The following is a 15,874-nucleotide window of genomic DNA, read 5'->3' as shown; positions in this document are numbered from 1 at the left end:
TTCTCTACAAGATTTAATTTATTCTATTCTATAGGAATATGCATTCCAAATATCTTGTTCTCGTATATTTTGATTACAGGTTAATGTACATCAGTTTCTAAACTCTGATCTATGCACTATCATAGGGGGCATCACATCAATCACAGATTTAATCGAATTGTTAGTAGAGTGCAGAAATTGATAAATCCCAATTTCATATTTATTTCCAATGTCACATTTCACAAATTTATTTCCAAACAACCACAGCCATTTTATCCTCTTGCACAAGTTATGGTTATTAACTTCCATGATGTCTAATCTTTTATTTTAGCATATATAAATATGAAATTTAACATGCTTTGTTTTAATAATTGAGCATCTGCACTAATGGTAAAGTCCATTTAGCAAGGATAAACATGATAGGGATTGGGCTGGAAAATTTTATAAAGGTAGTGGAAACTCAAGTCTTAATATAAAGATAGGAGATTGGGCATTACGAAATGATATGCAAATTTGTCCATAAAAATTTGCTTCAAATGTTTTGGGTGCCAAGTCTCAAAATTACAAACATGATTAAGCCATGTAAATATTCAAACTAGCAAATCTCATTGTGAAAATTATGAGTGGCACATATAGTTGCAGATAGTATCTAACACAAGATTCACACCTTTTTACACAAGCAAATATAGAGTAAATGTAAGAAAGAAAAGAAATAAAAATTTACTCTAAACTGATGATATATCACCAAAAATATTTTTGCAATTCAATATTTACAAGCACACAAAATTTTTTTATTTGCATAATTAAAATTCAAAATCTTCAGAAGTAGATCAAGGAGCCCTACCTTGATTACCAAAGAATGGAAAAGAAAGTTTAATAATTACATAGATTCCCCTTCCAAAAAGGTGTGAACTATTATATTTGAAGGTGGCTATATTACTGTTAGGGTAGTATTATGGAAAGTGAAAATTGTACGCTTCTTATTGTTTGCCAATCAAAAAAATTTCCTATAATCCATCATGTAGTTTCAAAGCCCTAAACCTAAAACATTGATAATATTAACAAAAAAGAACCACAAGACATTCCATATAAGATATTTAATGTTGAGATGAATGAGATTGATAATGTAGACCAAGATTGTAGTAATACTCACTAATAATCTTTTGTGTAGGGAGAATGCAGAGAAAGAGCACAAAGATCATAAGGGCATGGCATGGAAATGCAATCGTAGAGCAAGGGTATGAAAAAATAAAAATGTAGAGCAAGGGAAACAAAATGCAAAGAAAGGGTAGGCCTCGGAAATGAAATCATAGATCTCCAAACTGATCTCCACACTCTTTCACAACTTCTCAGAGCTCTTCACAATCTTTCATGTGCAACTCTCCACAATCGATCAAATGGGAATTATTAATGTTGTGTTTCTCTATTTTGTTTATAATCATGTTGACGTCACAATTACGATGCCAATGTTAGTATCATGACGGTGTCAGGGACAATTGCAAAAAGAAAATGAAGATCACCACAAATTACACCACCATCACAAATTGTTGTCACAAGTTTACCCCAAATATTATAGTGATATGACCTTACTCTACTCTGAATAAGCTTTCCATTTACAATAATTTTATTAGACATTGTGTTTATTGTGATGTTTTATTTCTAGTTTTATTAAATATAGGTTACTTGGCCATCTCACAAGTCTCATTGAAACTTTGGGAAAAATAGAAAATGAGAAATTCTTTTTTTTTTTTATATATGTTCTACTAAGGTATGTGCGTTACCTTTCTAGAAAAATAAGAAAATTTTCATTTCAATTTATACAAAACAAATTATATTCATCAAAATCAACCTATTTATAATTTATCATTTACGTCACTTTGTCATTGAATATAATCTACAATTTTTAATGAAACTGAACAAAACCAACTAAAACGCCTAGGTATTAGTGTTGCCATTCTAGCCTTGAAATACTTTTTCCATTATCATATTTTTTAAAAAAATTATGTTGATCAAAATGACCATCACTCTTTTAAAATGTTGATTTTTCATACATACCACTTCTCGAAGGAGATAACATAGTGGACTTCAATCACTTTGGGAAAATTTTTTAAAAATAGTGTTACAAACTAAATAGAAAATGCTACAAATCACTAATTTACATCATCTTCAAATTCTTTATAGTTTTTTAGTAATACACATTTGAAAGTGAAGATTTTTTTTAAAAATATCTATTTCAGTGTTGAAGTTGGCCAAAAAGAGGGAACCATTATTCCACTATATATTATTCCCACCAATATTTAATTGGATGATAAAAATCCTTGTGTTCAAGCTGCATATTCACAAATTTGAATGTGTTCTTTGACAAAATAATAGATTCTAAAATGCTAAGCCTGACTGAGAAACAATTTGAACTAGAATGATTAAGATTTCTTCTTCTAAATCACAGTTAAAGGAGGAATGGTCTCCTTTAAATAAAAACCTATCAAGCTTTCTGGATATGTTGCTAAAATCTTTCCTCCAATTGGTCCAAGAAAAAGTGTCATTCTTAGTTAAAATTTCAGATAAACTATTAGAGGGTACCCAATGATTGATGTCTTTTAGGCATGTGAAATGAAGTTACTACCTCCTCTCTTCTCTGAGGAATCTAAAATAGCATTAAAGTCTCCTTCTAAAATAAAATTTACCTTTGGCTCAAGATAGAGTAAGTTATTAATTTGATTCTTTACTTTTTCCTTATCCTTTGTGATAGTAGGCCCATACACATTAACTATCGAAATGGTCAAATTCCTATCAACACTACTAACCTTCGCGCAAATCCAATTATTACCATTACTAATATTTGTTGAATTAATTTTCCTTGGATCTGATAATATAGCTAGACCCCTAGATGTGCCATTGGATTCTACCCAGGTAGTTTTCCAAATTCCTATCTTCCTATTAAATTTTTCATAATCATCCTTATTTAATTTTGTCTCTTGTAGTAGGATTAAATTTGAGTTGTGAGTTTTTAGACTCCTCTTTAGGAGCCTTTTGTTTGTTAGGGGAATTTAGTCCCCTAACATTGAATGTGGAGATCTTCATTAGCAGATGGAAGGAAACTTCCCCCTTCTTGCATTGAACAAATTTGTAATCTTGGCCTAATTGTCAACCATGTTTAAGTTCATTTCTTAATAAAAACATATAAAGTTAAACTTAACTACTTGGAATAAAGAACATTTCAATAATGTTTTTGATGAAAAATCTACAATTGAGGAAGAGCTAGCTAACCTCAATGACTCTATTATTAAAGATGGCATGAAAAATGAGAGTTTTCTAAAAGAAAGTAGTTACTAGAAAATCTTGAGTTCCCATATTTTTTCCTTAATTTTAAAAGGGGCTTCCTCCCCTTTTTTTTCTATTTTTATTTCTACTTTGGTGTGATCAAGACTACCAATAATAGTTGTAATGCCTAATTTCTCTAAGGAATTTAAAATGATGTTTGAATTAAGAATGGGAGAGTCTGACTCGAGCTTCAAGGGTAAACACCTTCTTATATTTACCTCAAATTCTTGATTAGGGTAAGTTTCTTTTTTATTATATTGAGAACATTTTTCACCCACCCAAATATGCTTAATTAATGAGAACTTTGTTAATGTCAATGCGGATTCTTTGTCATTGTAGGGATCCAAAAATATTAGCCAAATCAATACTCAATTGAGGGTCCATACTAAATTCCTCAACCAGATTATTTATTTCAATAGAGGGAAGACATAAGTCCTAGGAATAAATCTCGTTGGGTCAAATTGAGTCCCAAAGGATATTTTGCTACAAAAATGATGCCATGCAACAAGTTCTACATAGACCTCTTTGTGAACTATCATTATATCCTTCAATAAATTATTTAAAATTAACATATTATTTTCTACATTTTTAATAAATATATCTATATCATCCATGTTTTTTAATCTAGAGTTTACTACTCAAAATAGACTTATCAACCATTTCATTATTAGGAGATTAATACAATTTATCATCCTTTATCCTTGGAGATAGTAATAGTGGTGTGCTTTTGTAAGAGACTAATAATTCATTCTGATTATGATCTTGCCTATTTGGGGAATCAGGACTAGGTTTTCAAGTGAAGGAGAGGGGGATGGAACAAGGCCTTCCTATTGTTAAAAGGAGTGTTTTGATGATTTAAATCATCAGACAAAGAAGGAGCGCTAATTTCTCCCTCTTCTACCGACTGAGAGTGTTTGAAAAAACCAAATCCACCATGCTCTAAAAATTTAAAACAGGTTTCCTTCACAATTTTGCTAGGCGCGACCAAATAAATCTTTTCCGTTATTTCTGAATCAAAATATACAATTTTAGAATTAATCTTAACTCTGAAAATTGAAGCAGCTATTTATTATATATCTAATTGTTAGTGATGATCTTAATATGTTTGAGGACTTGGTTCATCAGATAATCAATCAAAATCTTAATTGAACTTGAACTTAGAAAATTCTTGTATATACTTTTAAAACCCCCAGAGTATTTCCAACATTTTTCAATATGTTAATGTTAATTAATTCTATAGGGAAGATAGGAAATTTGATCTCACAGTAGACAGAAGGAATGGGTAAATCAGATTAAGTCCAAACTGGTATTTCCTTCAAAGAAATTAATTTAAAAATCATTAAGATATAGAGGAGAGGAGGGACTGATAGAGGTTTATCTTTAATTCTACATATCTCACCTTTGAAATTCGAAGAAAGCCAAAAAGAAAAATAAAAGTTTGAAATATGAAACATTACTAAAGTTTAGTGGTACATATCTCACCTCTGAAATTCGAAGAAAACCAAAAAGAAAAATAAAAGTTAGAAATATGACTATGTTTCATTATTATGCTCTGAACTCTTAATATTTTTGTGAACTCTGTTAACTTCCTCTAACCATACGTTTGATCCCTTCGGAGATTTGGGCAGTGCCTCTTGTAAGCTAGTTGTAGAGCGAATTCATTTCAAAAAATAAATTTATCCTCAGATAATATATAAAAATACTTATATATTAATCATCAAATAAATATATTTTAAACTTAATGGATAATAGTAACTAATAAATGATTTACTATTTTAAAATATAATTAAGTAATTATCATGTTTATATTACCAAAATTTATTTTTAACCATCCAAATAAATATGTTTTTAAAAAGTAACCCAATCTTACTAAAATTCAATCGAATTTCCTTATAATAAATAATATAATAAATTCAAATTTTAAACTATCTAAAATAATTTTAAAAAACTATTACAAAATAAGAATAAGAAATTTTGTATAAGAACAAATATAATATTAATCATCTAATTTATAACAGCAACAAACATTTACTGTAGTCTATAAGCTGACAGCTAAAATATGGTAGTTACAGACCTATGCCTGTAACCCTCGCATTCTAGATGGATTCCCTTGGCTTAGATAAAGGGCGGTTCATAGGTATGATAATATATTGTTTTCTATCAGTTCACAATGACAGTTTAATTAAAATAAAACATGGAAGAATACAGCTTGAGCTGAGTATAAATACTAACTAGGTAAATATAATAGCAATAAATCACAGATAAAATCTCTTATGTAAAGTAAAACATTATTTACAAATGCTCAATAGTTGTTGTCTCCATTGACAGATGAGTACCTTCTGATTTTTCAGCAGCAACGAAGTAGAGCTTCGTACGAAGACTTTCACAATCGATCTCACACGTTTCCACCACCTGAAAACAAATAATATTGAATTTTCACCGTCATAAAATAAGATAAAAGCTCTTCCTTGGAATCTATCACTATTCGAAGAAATTAATTGTGTATCTTTAAACTATCCAGCAATTCAAACCCTCCTAAATTGGCAACCTAGAAAACCCTTAATTTGTAACTTAGGCCATCTTCTTTCACTAAATTTATGGGTCTTGCAATTTAATGTTTGATTGCATTTATATTTTATTTTTCCATATAAAATTTTATGTAACTTACCAATAACTTTTTAAAAGGATGTAGTCAAGTGGTCTAGTCACTTGATTCTTATGTTGAAGATCAAGCTTCAAACCCCTCTAATAGTTTCATTACATTAGAGGATCTATTAAATAATTATAAGAACATTTGTTTCCCCTATGCTATATATTGATTCTAGCAAATAATTATTCACTTTATGATCATAGAGTGTTTGGTACTGTATAAAGAAACAATCCTAAGATGTTAGATCGTACAAAAGGTAGTTAGCAACATTTCAACATGACAGAAGTTAATGTAGGTTATATTAAAAAGTAATTTACAATTATTTTATGTCTAAAAGATTTTTTACCATTTCAACAATTTATTTTTACCCTAATTTCTATAACAAAAAATTACTCATAATTTGAAAATATACAATAATTAAAAAGATGAAAAACACAAGTAAAACTTATTATTCTTCTGTATTAAGACTATTTTATTAAAATGACAAAAAGTTTTGTACTAGTTCCAATTTTAAGAAGCGCATCTTTCTAGAATTGGTTGTATTTAAAGTAGATTTCAAGTAGTGACTCTTTGTCTTCCAATTATTATTATTTATAATATAATTGCTAGTGATAAACTAGATTTATAATATTTAATATAAAAAATGACAAAATTAAAAAAACCTTAAATGGTATTCTTAGTCTCTTCTATATCATTTCTTAATTTAATATAAAAAAGTTTTTGCCATAATTTTAAGTTCTGATCCCTTCTATAGAACGGGCCAAAAACTCAATGAATTTTCCTTCATTACTTCTTTTATAACAATTATGTCTCTAATAATTAAACAGATTATTATTTTTGGAAAGTAGAGAGTAACTTTACCTTTACCAAGATGGTGTAAAAGACTTTCTTGGCCACGCAAATTGTGTGGGCAGAACAGACTTCAAGATTCTCCTCTTCCAGCAATACAAGAACGGATGAAAGTAAACACCACTCTGATCGAGTTATAATCTCAATAATCGCATTTGGATGAAAGCTGTTAACTTGTACTCTTGGAAAATTTGTCAGCTTTTGCCAATCAATGCCTTGTAAACTCTGATTTGGTATATTCTTCATTGAATTGCAGCTTTCATTCTGAGAAATCTCTTTCAAATGAGAATTAGAAATTATTGGACCTCTGACCTGCTAAATCCACAGATTTCAAAAACTTTCAATCTATCATGTGTCTGTCAAAGACGATTGAGCTGAATTTGGTCAGGATAACTCTGATAAAGACTAAAATAATAGCAAGAAAGGAAATACATAGGCCAAATTTCACCCCTTTATGCCATCCAACTTCTATGATCATGGTTTTCAGTATTTGAGAAATGCAATCAAGAATAATTAGATCAATATCTAAAATTTGTAATAAAGTATTATTTGTGTCTTTTAGTTTACTTAGATTCTGATAATGGATAATCTATTTCAAAAATCGAAATCTAAATCTAAAACTTTCCCAATATAATTTCATTCCATCTAAGTTTTCTAATTGATGCTATATATTTCATTAGAAAAAATCCTCTGATAAACCCTCATGAATCAACTGATTTGACCGTAATACAATTGAACGAATATTAAAAATCACACATCGAGCTGAAGAAGTTTGTTACCTTGGTAGATCGTCGTCTATGATAAAGCAGGGAAACATTCCTAGGTGTTCAACGTAAGCTTCTGACAACCCTAGTCTGTCTAGTAAATTTCCTATATTTTTTGCTGCACAATCTTCTCATTTCTGAAGAATTCTTCAATACCCTCAAATTATTGTCAATTATGTTCAGGGCATCTTCTTTATGGAAAATATACCACATAATCGTGGATCACGAGTTACACGCCCGATGGGATATTTTTTTCGCAAACAGCAAAACGTGGGAATTGGCATTCATTAAAGAAAGAAAATTTCTTACCTTATACTCTTTGAAGTGGGCATATATAGCAAAAAGAAACATATTTTATGTTAAAGAGGAACCTCAAATCAAGTGACAGATAGGTTTGTTCATTTCATCCATGAAATTGTGATTTTTTATTGTAATTTAGTTTTCAACTGATGGAACACTTTCAACTACTTCCGTTTGGGTATATTTTAACATCTATTATTAAAGTATACAAGTAAATATGTTTATGCTCAAAGTGAGGAAAAAGTGAGTTGTAGTGAAAGTTGATGGATGGTATTTGTGAAAGGTATTGTTGATTGATCATATATAAATGTATTTTTTTTTGAGGAATCTTAATATTCAAGAAATTATTGTTGACCACGATGGCAAAATGCGTGCATTAAAAAGGTGGCGAATACACATGTATACATGTCATGAGACAACATTTAATAAAGTTTGTAAACATGGCATATTGAAGCCAATTCAAATTAAAAAGAAATTTGAAGTGATGTTTTGATAGCAGTGACCGTAAATACTGACTAAAAAGACATGATATTTAATATCTTTCTGCCAATTCACGCCAAGTGTAAAAATCCTGTGGCAGATTTCAAACAACAGTGAAATTTAGTTTTCTTTGTGGGTGGTCACTTAGAATGAAAGAAACTATGACAAAATGTTTGATGAAGTTTGTTTTTGTAAAATACATGGATCTGAAGGGTTCTTTGACAGCGAAATATAAACAGATTATAATCTTTGTTTGGATCTTTGACATACGAAGGTAATGTGTTCAACCAGTTGTATGGAATAGGTTGCAGGCACAGGTCTTCATTTCGTGACTTTTCTTTGATGGTTTCATATATACTCATTTGTTGTTTTTCATGTGCATGCTTAAGGTAAATGATGATATCTCTGTCTTCAATTGAACAAGTTTGTCTGGAGCAATTACATAAGGGTTTCCAGGTGAAAAGACAACGACTATTTTCAGGTATATCGTTTCTACACTAGAACAATATACTCAAATTCTTGAAAAGAAAATGATGAGGAATTAAAATTCCCTCTTACAGTCACAGGTATTTGTTTTAATAACTTGAAGTTTTTCAAATCAAGTGATCTTATTTTATAAAGAAGAATTCTTCTTTTCTCAGTCATGAACAAGTTTGAAAAATAATGAAAGGCCTAAATGTTTGTTTGAAAAGGAAATGCAATCAGTGAATATTGTTGTCTTCGGGTTTAAAAAGAATAAATCTTTGAAAGGGGTTTGAAGGAATAAATCACTCACGTTTTAAAGGAATTTTTTTTGTCTTCATAACAAAGGAAGAGCATTGTCAAGATTTTTCTTCTTCTTCAGATTCTCTTAAAAAGAACGGCTAAAAGATTCAGTTTGTTCACATCTTCTTGAGCAAATGATTTAGCTTATTCTATTCACTGCTATCAGGTTGCTCATCTAAAATAAAAGAAAATAAAATATAGTTTTTATTTGGAAAGCACAGACAAAGATTTCTTGTTTTGATAACTAGTTTGAAATAAAGATGGATTTAGTAGCATTGAATGTTTCAAAACTTGAAACACTGAATGAAAGTAATAAACAGAGGGAAAATGGCTTTCTTTTTAAAGGCTAAATTGGTTTTTTTAATATCTTCTTGAGGGTATTAAACCCAGAATTCTATATGTACAGTCTTGATTAAAAAGAAATCTATGGATGACAGTTTAATAAGGAAAGATCACATTCGGGTGGTAACCAATTTTAGTTGGTTGCTCAAACAAAAAAGAGGGTTTCTTAACAACCCTAATTGGTTCAGTTTGGTTTACTTGTAATTGTTCATTTCGAATTTTATCTCTATAAATATAAAGATCATTTGTAATTTAAAAGTGGATGAGCTGATAAAAGAAGAAAGAAGACTTATATTTCAGAACAGTTTGTAAAGACTAAAAGTCTTATTATAAACTTGTATGTTTGTATAAATATCATATATACACATTTATATGTGTGTATAAGGTTGTAAATACAACACTGATAAAAGGGTTAAATACCTTGAGCAGTAGAAGCTACTGATTGTAAAAGAGTTGGAATTCAATAAAGAATACAGGTTCATGAAGTGGTTTTTCTCCCTATGACAAAATCATGAGGATTTTTGAGGGTTTTTCACTCGACACAAAATTGGTGTCTCTTATTTCTATGAGTTGATATTACTCAATATGTTTACATTTTAGTACAATTTAATTTCTCCACTGCTATAAATTGTGAATTAAAAATTAGTAAAATCAAATTTTGGGATAACTTAATAGTGTTCTGATTCACCCCCCCCCCCCCTCACAGAACCCTGATGCTTCCAACAAGTGGTATCAAAGCATAGGATTCCTTTTGTAATAGTTCTAGGGATATATATTGGAAGTCATGGCACAATCTGAAGGAGCTTCTCTTAATAGGGCTCTACTATTTGATGGAAATGATTATGTTTTCTGGAAAGTTATGATGGAAGCCTTCATACATTCCTTAGATGTAAGGATGTGGAATGTTGTTATATCAAAATATACTATCCCAACAAAAATCTCTACTGATGTAGATGAAAAACTAAAATTTGAGTTGGATAAAAAGGCAAGATATGCCCTTCTTTGTGGTCTCTCCAGAGATGTTTTTGCTAAAGTTTTTTATTGCAAGTTAGCTAATGATATATGGGTCAAACTTGAAACAATATATCAAGGAGATGAGAAAGTAAAAGAGTCTAAACTGATAACTCTTAAAACACAGTTTGACAATCTGAAAATGAATGAAGATGAAACTATTGCTACATACTTCTTAAGAGTTGATGAAGTAGTGAATGCTAGAAAGGGTCTAGTTGAAGAGATAGAAGAACATGATGTAGTCTCAAAGGTCATTAGGTTAGTGTTACCTAAATTTGAAACAAAAATATCCACTTTAGAAGAAAAGAAAAGTTTTTCAAAATGACCTTGCATCAACTTCAAGGCACATTAATTGCATATGAAATGAGGATTAGCCATCAAGCTAGTTCCTTATCAAAAGAATAAGCTTTTAAAGCTGAAAAACATGATGAGAGTGACTTAGATCTAAGTGATGCTTTACAAGCATTTCTGGTTAGAAGAATGAGAAAGAAATATAAAGGCAAACCTAAATGTTTCAGTTGCAGTCAATTAGGACACTTTGCTACAAAGTGCCCAAATGTTGAACTTGATGATTGCAATGAGAAAAATGAATTTTTTCCTAAAAAGAAGCCTTGGAATTAGAATAAAAGATTAAAGGATTACAAGAAGAAAAGTCTTCTTTCAAAAGAAGGTTCAAATGAAGAATCCAGTGATGCTGATGAAGAAGGGGAAATACTATTCATGGCTGAAATAGTCCATACCTCTAAACCTAAACCCAGTGAATCTGAATACTTATCTGATTCAAATGTAGAAGTAGATCTAGAAGAAGAACTTTTGAAATCTTTGCAAGAACTCAAAAGATTAAAAAAGTTGATTTCTAATCATAAAATTGAAAATCAAAAACTTCAAGAAGAATTAAATGAAGCAAATATGATTATAGAAAATCAAAAACTCTTGCTTGAAGAAAAGGATAAAAAATTAAATATCTTGCAGAGTTCATCTGAAGAATCTACTAGTCAGAAAACAAAGTTCTTTTTCAATGGTTACTATTTTAATTGCAATAGTTTTGGACACAAGGCTATCTTTTGTGAATATAGCATTAATTAAGAAAAAATAAAAGTGGTTAGGTGTTTTAAATGCTTTCATTGTGGTCACTATGCAAATCAATGTAAATTGAATATGAGACCAAAACAAATCTGGAAGCAAGTAAGGACAATAGAAAAGTCTTTAATTGTTGAAACAAATCTATTCGCTCAGAAACCTGCAACATGGGTATTGGATAGCAGCTATTCACACCATATGATTAGGTGTAAAAATAAATTTAAAACCCTAGAAAATTTTGATGGAGGGTTTGTTCGATTTGGTGATAACTCAGGAGCTCACATTACTGGAAAAGGCTCAATAATTCTAAATAAAGACACACCAATTCATGATGTGTACTTTGTTGAAGGTTTAAAACATAGCTTGCTAAGTGTAAGTCAAATTTGTGATAGTGGATATTCTATTTCTTTTGATGCAAAAGGTTGTTATATAAAAAATGAAAAGAATAGAGTCATTTCCAATGGGTTGAGAACAAATAGTAATCTCTATAACCTAATAGATTCAACTGTCCAAGAAACTTCATTAGTTAATACTTGTCTAATGAGTCAAGTAGAAGAAAATTGGCTATGGCACAAAAGACTAGGACATTTAAACTTCAATAATCTTGCCAAAATAAACAAGAATAAATTTGTTAGAGGTCTACTAGGGAATACCAAACTAGCAAATATTTGTGAAGAGTGTGTTAAAGGCAAACAAACAAGAGTTTCTTTTAGAACAAAAGAATACTTGTCAAATAGACCACTTGAATTAGTGCATACTGATTTGTGTGGTCCAAGTAAAATAGCCTCTCTAAATGGTGAAAAATATTTCATGCTATTTACAGATGATTATTCAAGAATGGTTTGGGTAACGTTTTTGAAACATAAATCAGAAGCTTTTGAACTCTTCAATTTTTTTAGAAAAATCATAGAAAGAGAAACTGATTTAAAACTGAAATGTTTGAGATCAGATACGGGAGGAGAATTCATCTCTCGAGAATTCGTTGAGTATTGTGAGAAGCATGAAATAAAAAGACAATACTCTATTGCTAGGACACCACAACAAAATGGTGTTGTTGAAAGAAAGAATAGAACAGTAAAATAAATGGCTAGAACCATGTTAAATGAATCTAAACTACCTGATAAATTCTAGAAAGAAGTTGTTCATATAGTTGTTTACATTCTAAACAGAGCACAAATCAGAGTTAGAACTGCTTACACTCCATATGAATTATGGAATGGTAAAACAGAAAATGTCAAGAATTTTAAGATTTTTGGCTGCAAATGCTTTATCAAAAAGAATGATGATTCTTTAAAAAATTTTAACTCAAGGTCTGATGAAGGGATCTTTCTTGGATATTCCATGCACAACAAATCCTATAAATGCTTTAATAAAAGGCTGAACAAAATAGTGGAAGCTATAAATGTCATATTTGATGAAAATTCTGTGTGTTGTAATGGTCAAGAAGACCATGAAGATTCATCTTTACAAAGATCAAAAATAGTACATGATGAACGTACTGAAAATGATAAACATGGACTAACTAATGAAAATGAATTGGCTGATGAAACTGAACCAAAAAATTGTTCAAGTCCTAAAATAACTAGTACTGGTTCAAAAATAAAAACCTCTTCCAGAATAATAGCTAAGAGACATCCTGAGTCTCAAGTTATTGGAGATGTAGAGAAAGGAATTCTAACAAGAAGAAAAGCCAAAATAGGAGAACATGTAAATATTGCTAAACATTTCTGCTTAATAGTCGACTTTGAACCAAAGAATGTTGCTAAAACCTTATCATATTCTTGTTGGCAAAATGCTATGCAGGAAGAGGTAAATCAAATAGAGAAAAATAACACTTGGGAACTTGTTCCCAAACCTAGTGACAAAAATGTCATAGGTGGAAAGTGGATATTTCGTAATAAACTGAATGAAGAAGGTAAAGTAGTCAGAAATAAAGCTAGATTTGTTTGTAAAGGCTATGCTCAACAAGAAGGAATTGATTTCGGTGAAACCTTTGCACCAGTTGCAAGGATGGAATCAATTAGAATCTTTCTTGCATATGCCAGCCATAAAAAATTCATTGTTTACTAGATGGATGCTAAAACTGCTTTCTTAAATGGCTATCTTGAAGAGGAAGTTTATATGGAACAACTAGAAGGTTTTGAATCTTCTGACAAACCTAATTATGTTTATTGACTAAAAAAGGCTTTGTATGGCTTAAAATATGCTCCTAGGTCTTGGTACTCTAGGTTGGATAAGCATTTAATTTCAAATTGTTTTTCTCGTGGGAAGGCAGACAACACTTTATATATCAAGGTGATTAATGATGACATTTTAGCTGTATAAATCTATGTAGATGACATCATTTTTGGGTCTACTAATGATGACTCAACAAAACATTTTTCTAAAATCATGGAATCTAAATTTGAGATGTCAATGTTAGGTGTGCTCACTTTTTTCCTTGGTCTGCAAGTCTCACAGCTAGAACATGGATTATTTCTTTCCCAAACAAAATATGCCAAAGAAATGTTGAAGAAATTCAATATGTCAAAATGCAAACCTGTTAGCACTCCTATGGAAATTGGTTGTAAATTAATGAAGAATGATGATTCATCTTTAGTTAATCAGACTCTTTACAGATCTATGATTGGAAGTTTGCTATATCTAACTGCATCTAGACATGATATAATGCAAGCTGTATGTATGGTGTCAAGATGTCAATCTGATCCAAAGCAATCACATCTTAACATAGTGCATAGAATACTGAAATACATTCAAGGCACTCTTGATTATGGTTTATGGTATCCTCACAGCAATGATTTTACTCTTGTTGGTTATACTAATGTAGATTGGGGCCAATCTGATGATAAAAAGAGCACCAGTGGTGTAGCTTTCTTTCTTGGTGAGTGTCTGGTTGCTTGGCATAGTAAGAAACAAGATTGTGTAACTCTATCCACTTGTGAATCTGAATATGTTGCAGCTACAGCATGCTGTACTCAATTAATTTGGATGGACTATTAGTTATTTGATTTGGGCATTCAGGTTTCAAACCCTATTTCAATAATGTGTGATAACATGAGTGCTATTCAATTAAGCAAGAACCCTGTTATGCACTCACGCACCAAATACATAGCCATCAAACTTCATTTCTCTAGAGATAAAGTTCAAAATAATGAATTCAAATTGGTTTATGTGCCTACTCAAGGACAGGTGGCTGATATTTTTACAAAGTCATTACCAAGAGAACTATTTGAACAATTAAGAACACGATTGGGAGTTTTCTCTCAATCACTTCTTGCATAAACACTCTTCCTAATCACTATTCTGTGTTAGGTTTCTGCTCCTTTTCATAGAAAGAATTCATGAAAAGCAGATGGTCAAATTTTTGACGCAAAAAATTTGGGGGAGTAGCCATTTCACATATTGGTTTCAAATTTTTGGTTTCACAAATTGGTTATCTATTTTTTGGTTGATTCAGATTGGTTATCAGTTTTTGGTTGATTCAAGCATTGTACTTCTATTCATTATCTTGTATATATAAGTTCAAATATCTTCAAAATCACCTTGTACATATGATATGATATCTTATATATATAATTTGATTTTATGTTCTCTCACCTTGTATATATGAGATGGTGAAAATTTTTGCATAAAAAATGGGGGAGATTATTGACCACGATGAAAAAATGCGTGCATTAAAAAGGTGGCGAATACACATGTATATAAGTCATGAGGCAACATTTAATAAAGTTTGTAAACATGGCATATTGAAGCCAATTCAAATTAAAAAGAAATTCAAAAGTGATGTTTTGACAACGGTGACTGTAAATACTGACTGAAAAGACATGGTATTTAATATCTTTTTGCCAGTTCACCCCAAGTGTAAAAATCCTATGGTGGATTTCAAACAATAGTGAAATTTAGTTTTCTTTGTGGGTGGTCATTTAGAATGAAAGAAACTATGACAAAATGTTTGATGAAGCTTTTTTTTGTAAAATACATGGATCTGAAGGGTTCTTTGACAGCAAATTATAAACAGATCATAATCTCTGTTTGGATCTTTGACATACGAAGGTAATGTGTTCAATCAATTGTATGGAATAGGTTGTAGGCATAGGTCTTCATGTGACAGTTCTTTGCACAGGTCTTCATTTCGTGAGTTTTCTTTGATAGTTTCATATATACTCATTTGTTGTTTTTCATGTGCATGCTTGAGGTAAATGATGATATCTTTGTCTTCAATTGAACAAGTTTTTTCTGGAGCAATTACATAAGGGTTTTCAGGTGAAAAGACAACGACTATTTTCAGGTATATCGTTTCTACACTAGAATAGTATACTCAAATTCTTGAAAA

At 30.5% G+C, this 15,874-nt stretch overlaps 1 protein-coding gene across 1 annotated transcript; it reads right to left on the bottom strand.

Annotated features, from left to right (window-relative positions):
* Positions 1–5,346: 5,346 nt before the first annotated feature.
* Positions 5,347–7,787, bottom strand: LOC149541387 (uncharacterized). Its single transcript, XM_089796052.1, has 3 exons — positions 7,579–7,787; positions 6,812–7,111; positions 5,347–5,712 (listed from the first exon to the last, which is right to left on the bottom strand). Exons 2-3 carry the CDS (start codon positions 7,043–7,045, stop codon positions 5,593–5,595), a joined length of 354 nt encoding a protein of 117 aa, XP_089652178.1. The 5' UTR covers positions 7,046–7,111; positions 7,579–7,787; the 3' UTR covers positions 5,347–5,592.
* Positions 7,788–15,874: the final 8,087 nt, after the last annotated feature.

Source organism: Cupressus sempervirens, chromosome 8 (genome assembly GCF_028749045.1).
Source record: "Cupressus sempervirens isolate cs-2001-9-10 chromosome 8, ASM2874904v1, whole genome shotgun sequence".
Classification (NCBI taxonomy): Eukaryota; Viridiplantae; Streptophyta; class Pinopsida; order Cupressales; family Cupressaceae; genus Cupressus; species Cupressus sempervirens.
The sequence above is the reverse complement of the archived record's forward strand: the minus strand, read 5'-3'. Positions and strand labels throughout refer to the sequence as shown.

Coding starts and splice junctions, on each gene's coding strand:
- LOC149541387 (XM_089796052.1), bottom strand. CDS start 7,045: ATGAAGAATATACCAAATCAGAGTTTACAAGGCATTGATTGGCAAAAG. Junction 5,713..6,811: donor TTTACACCATCTTGGTAAAG/GTAAAGTTACTC, acceptor ATTTGTTTTCAG/GTGGTGGAAACGTGTGAGAT.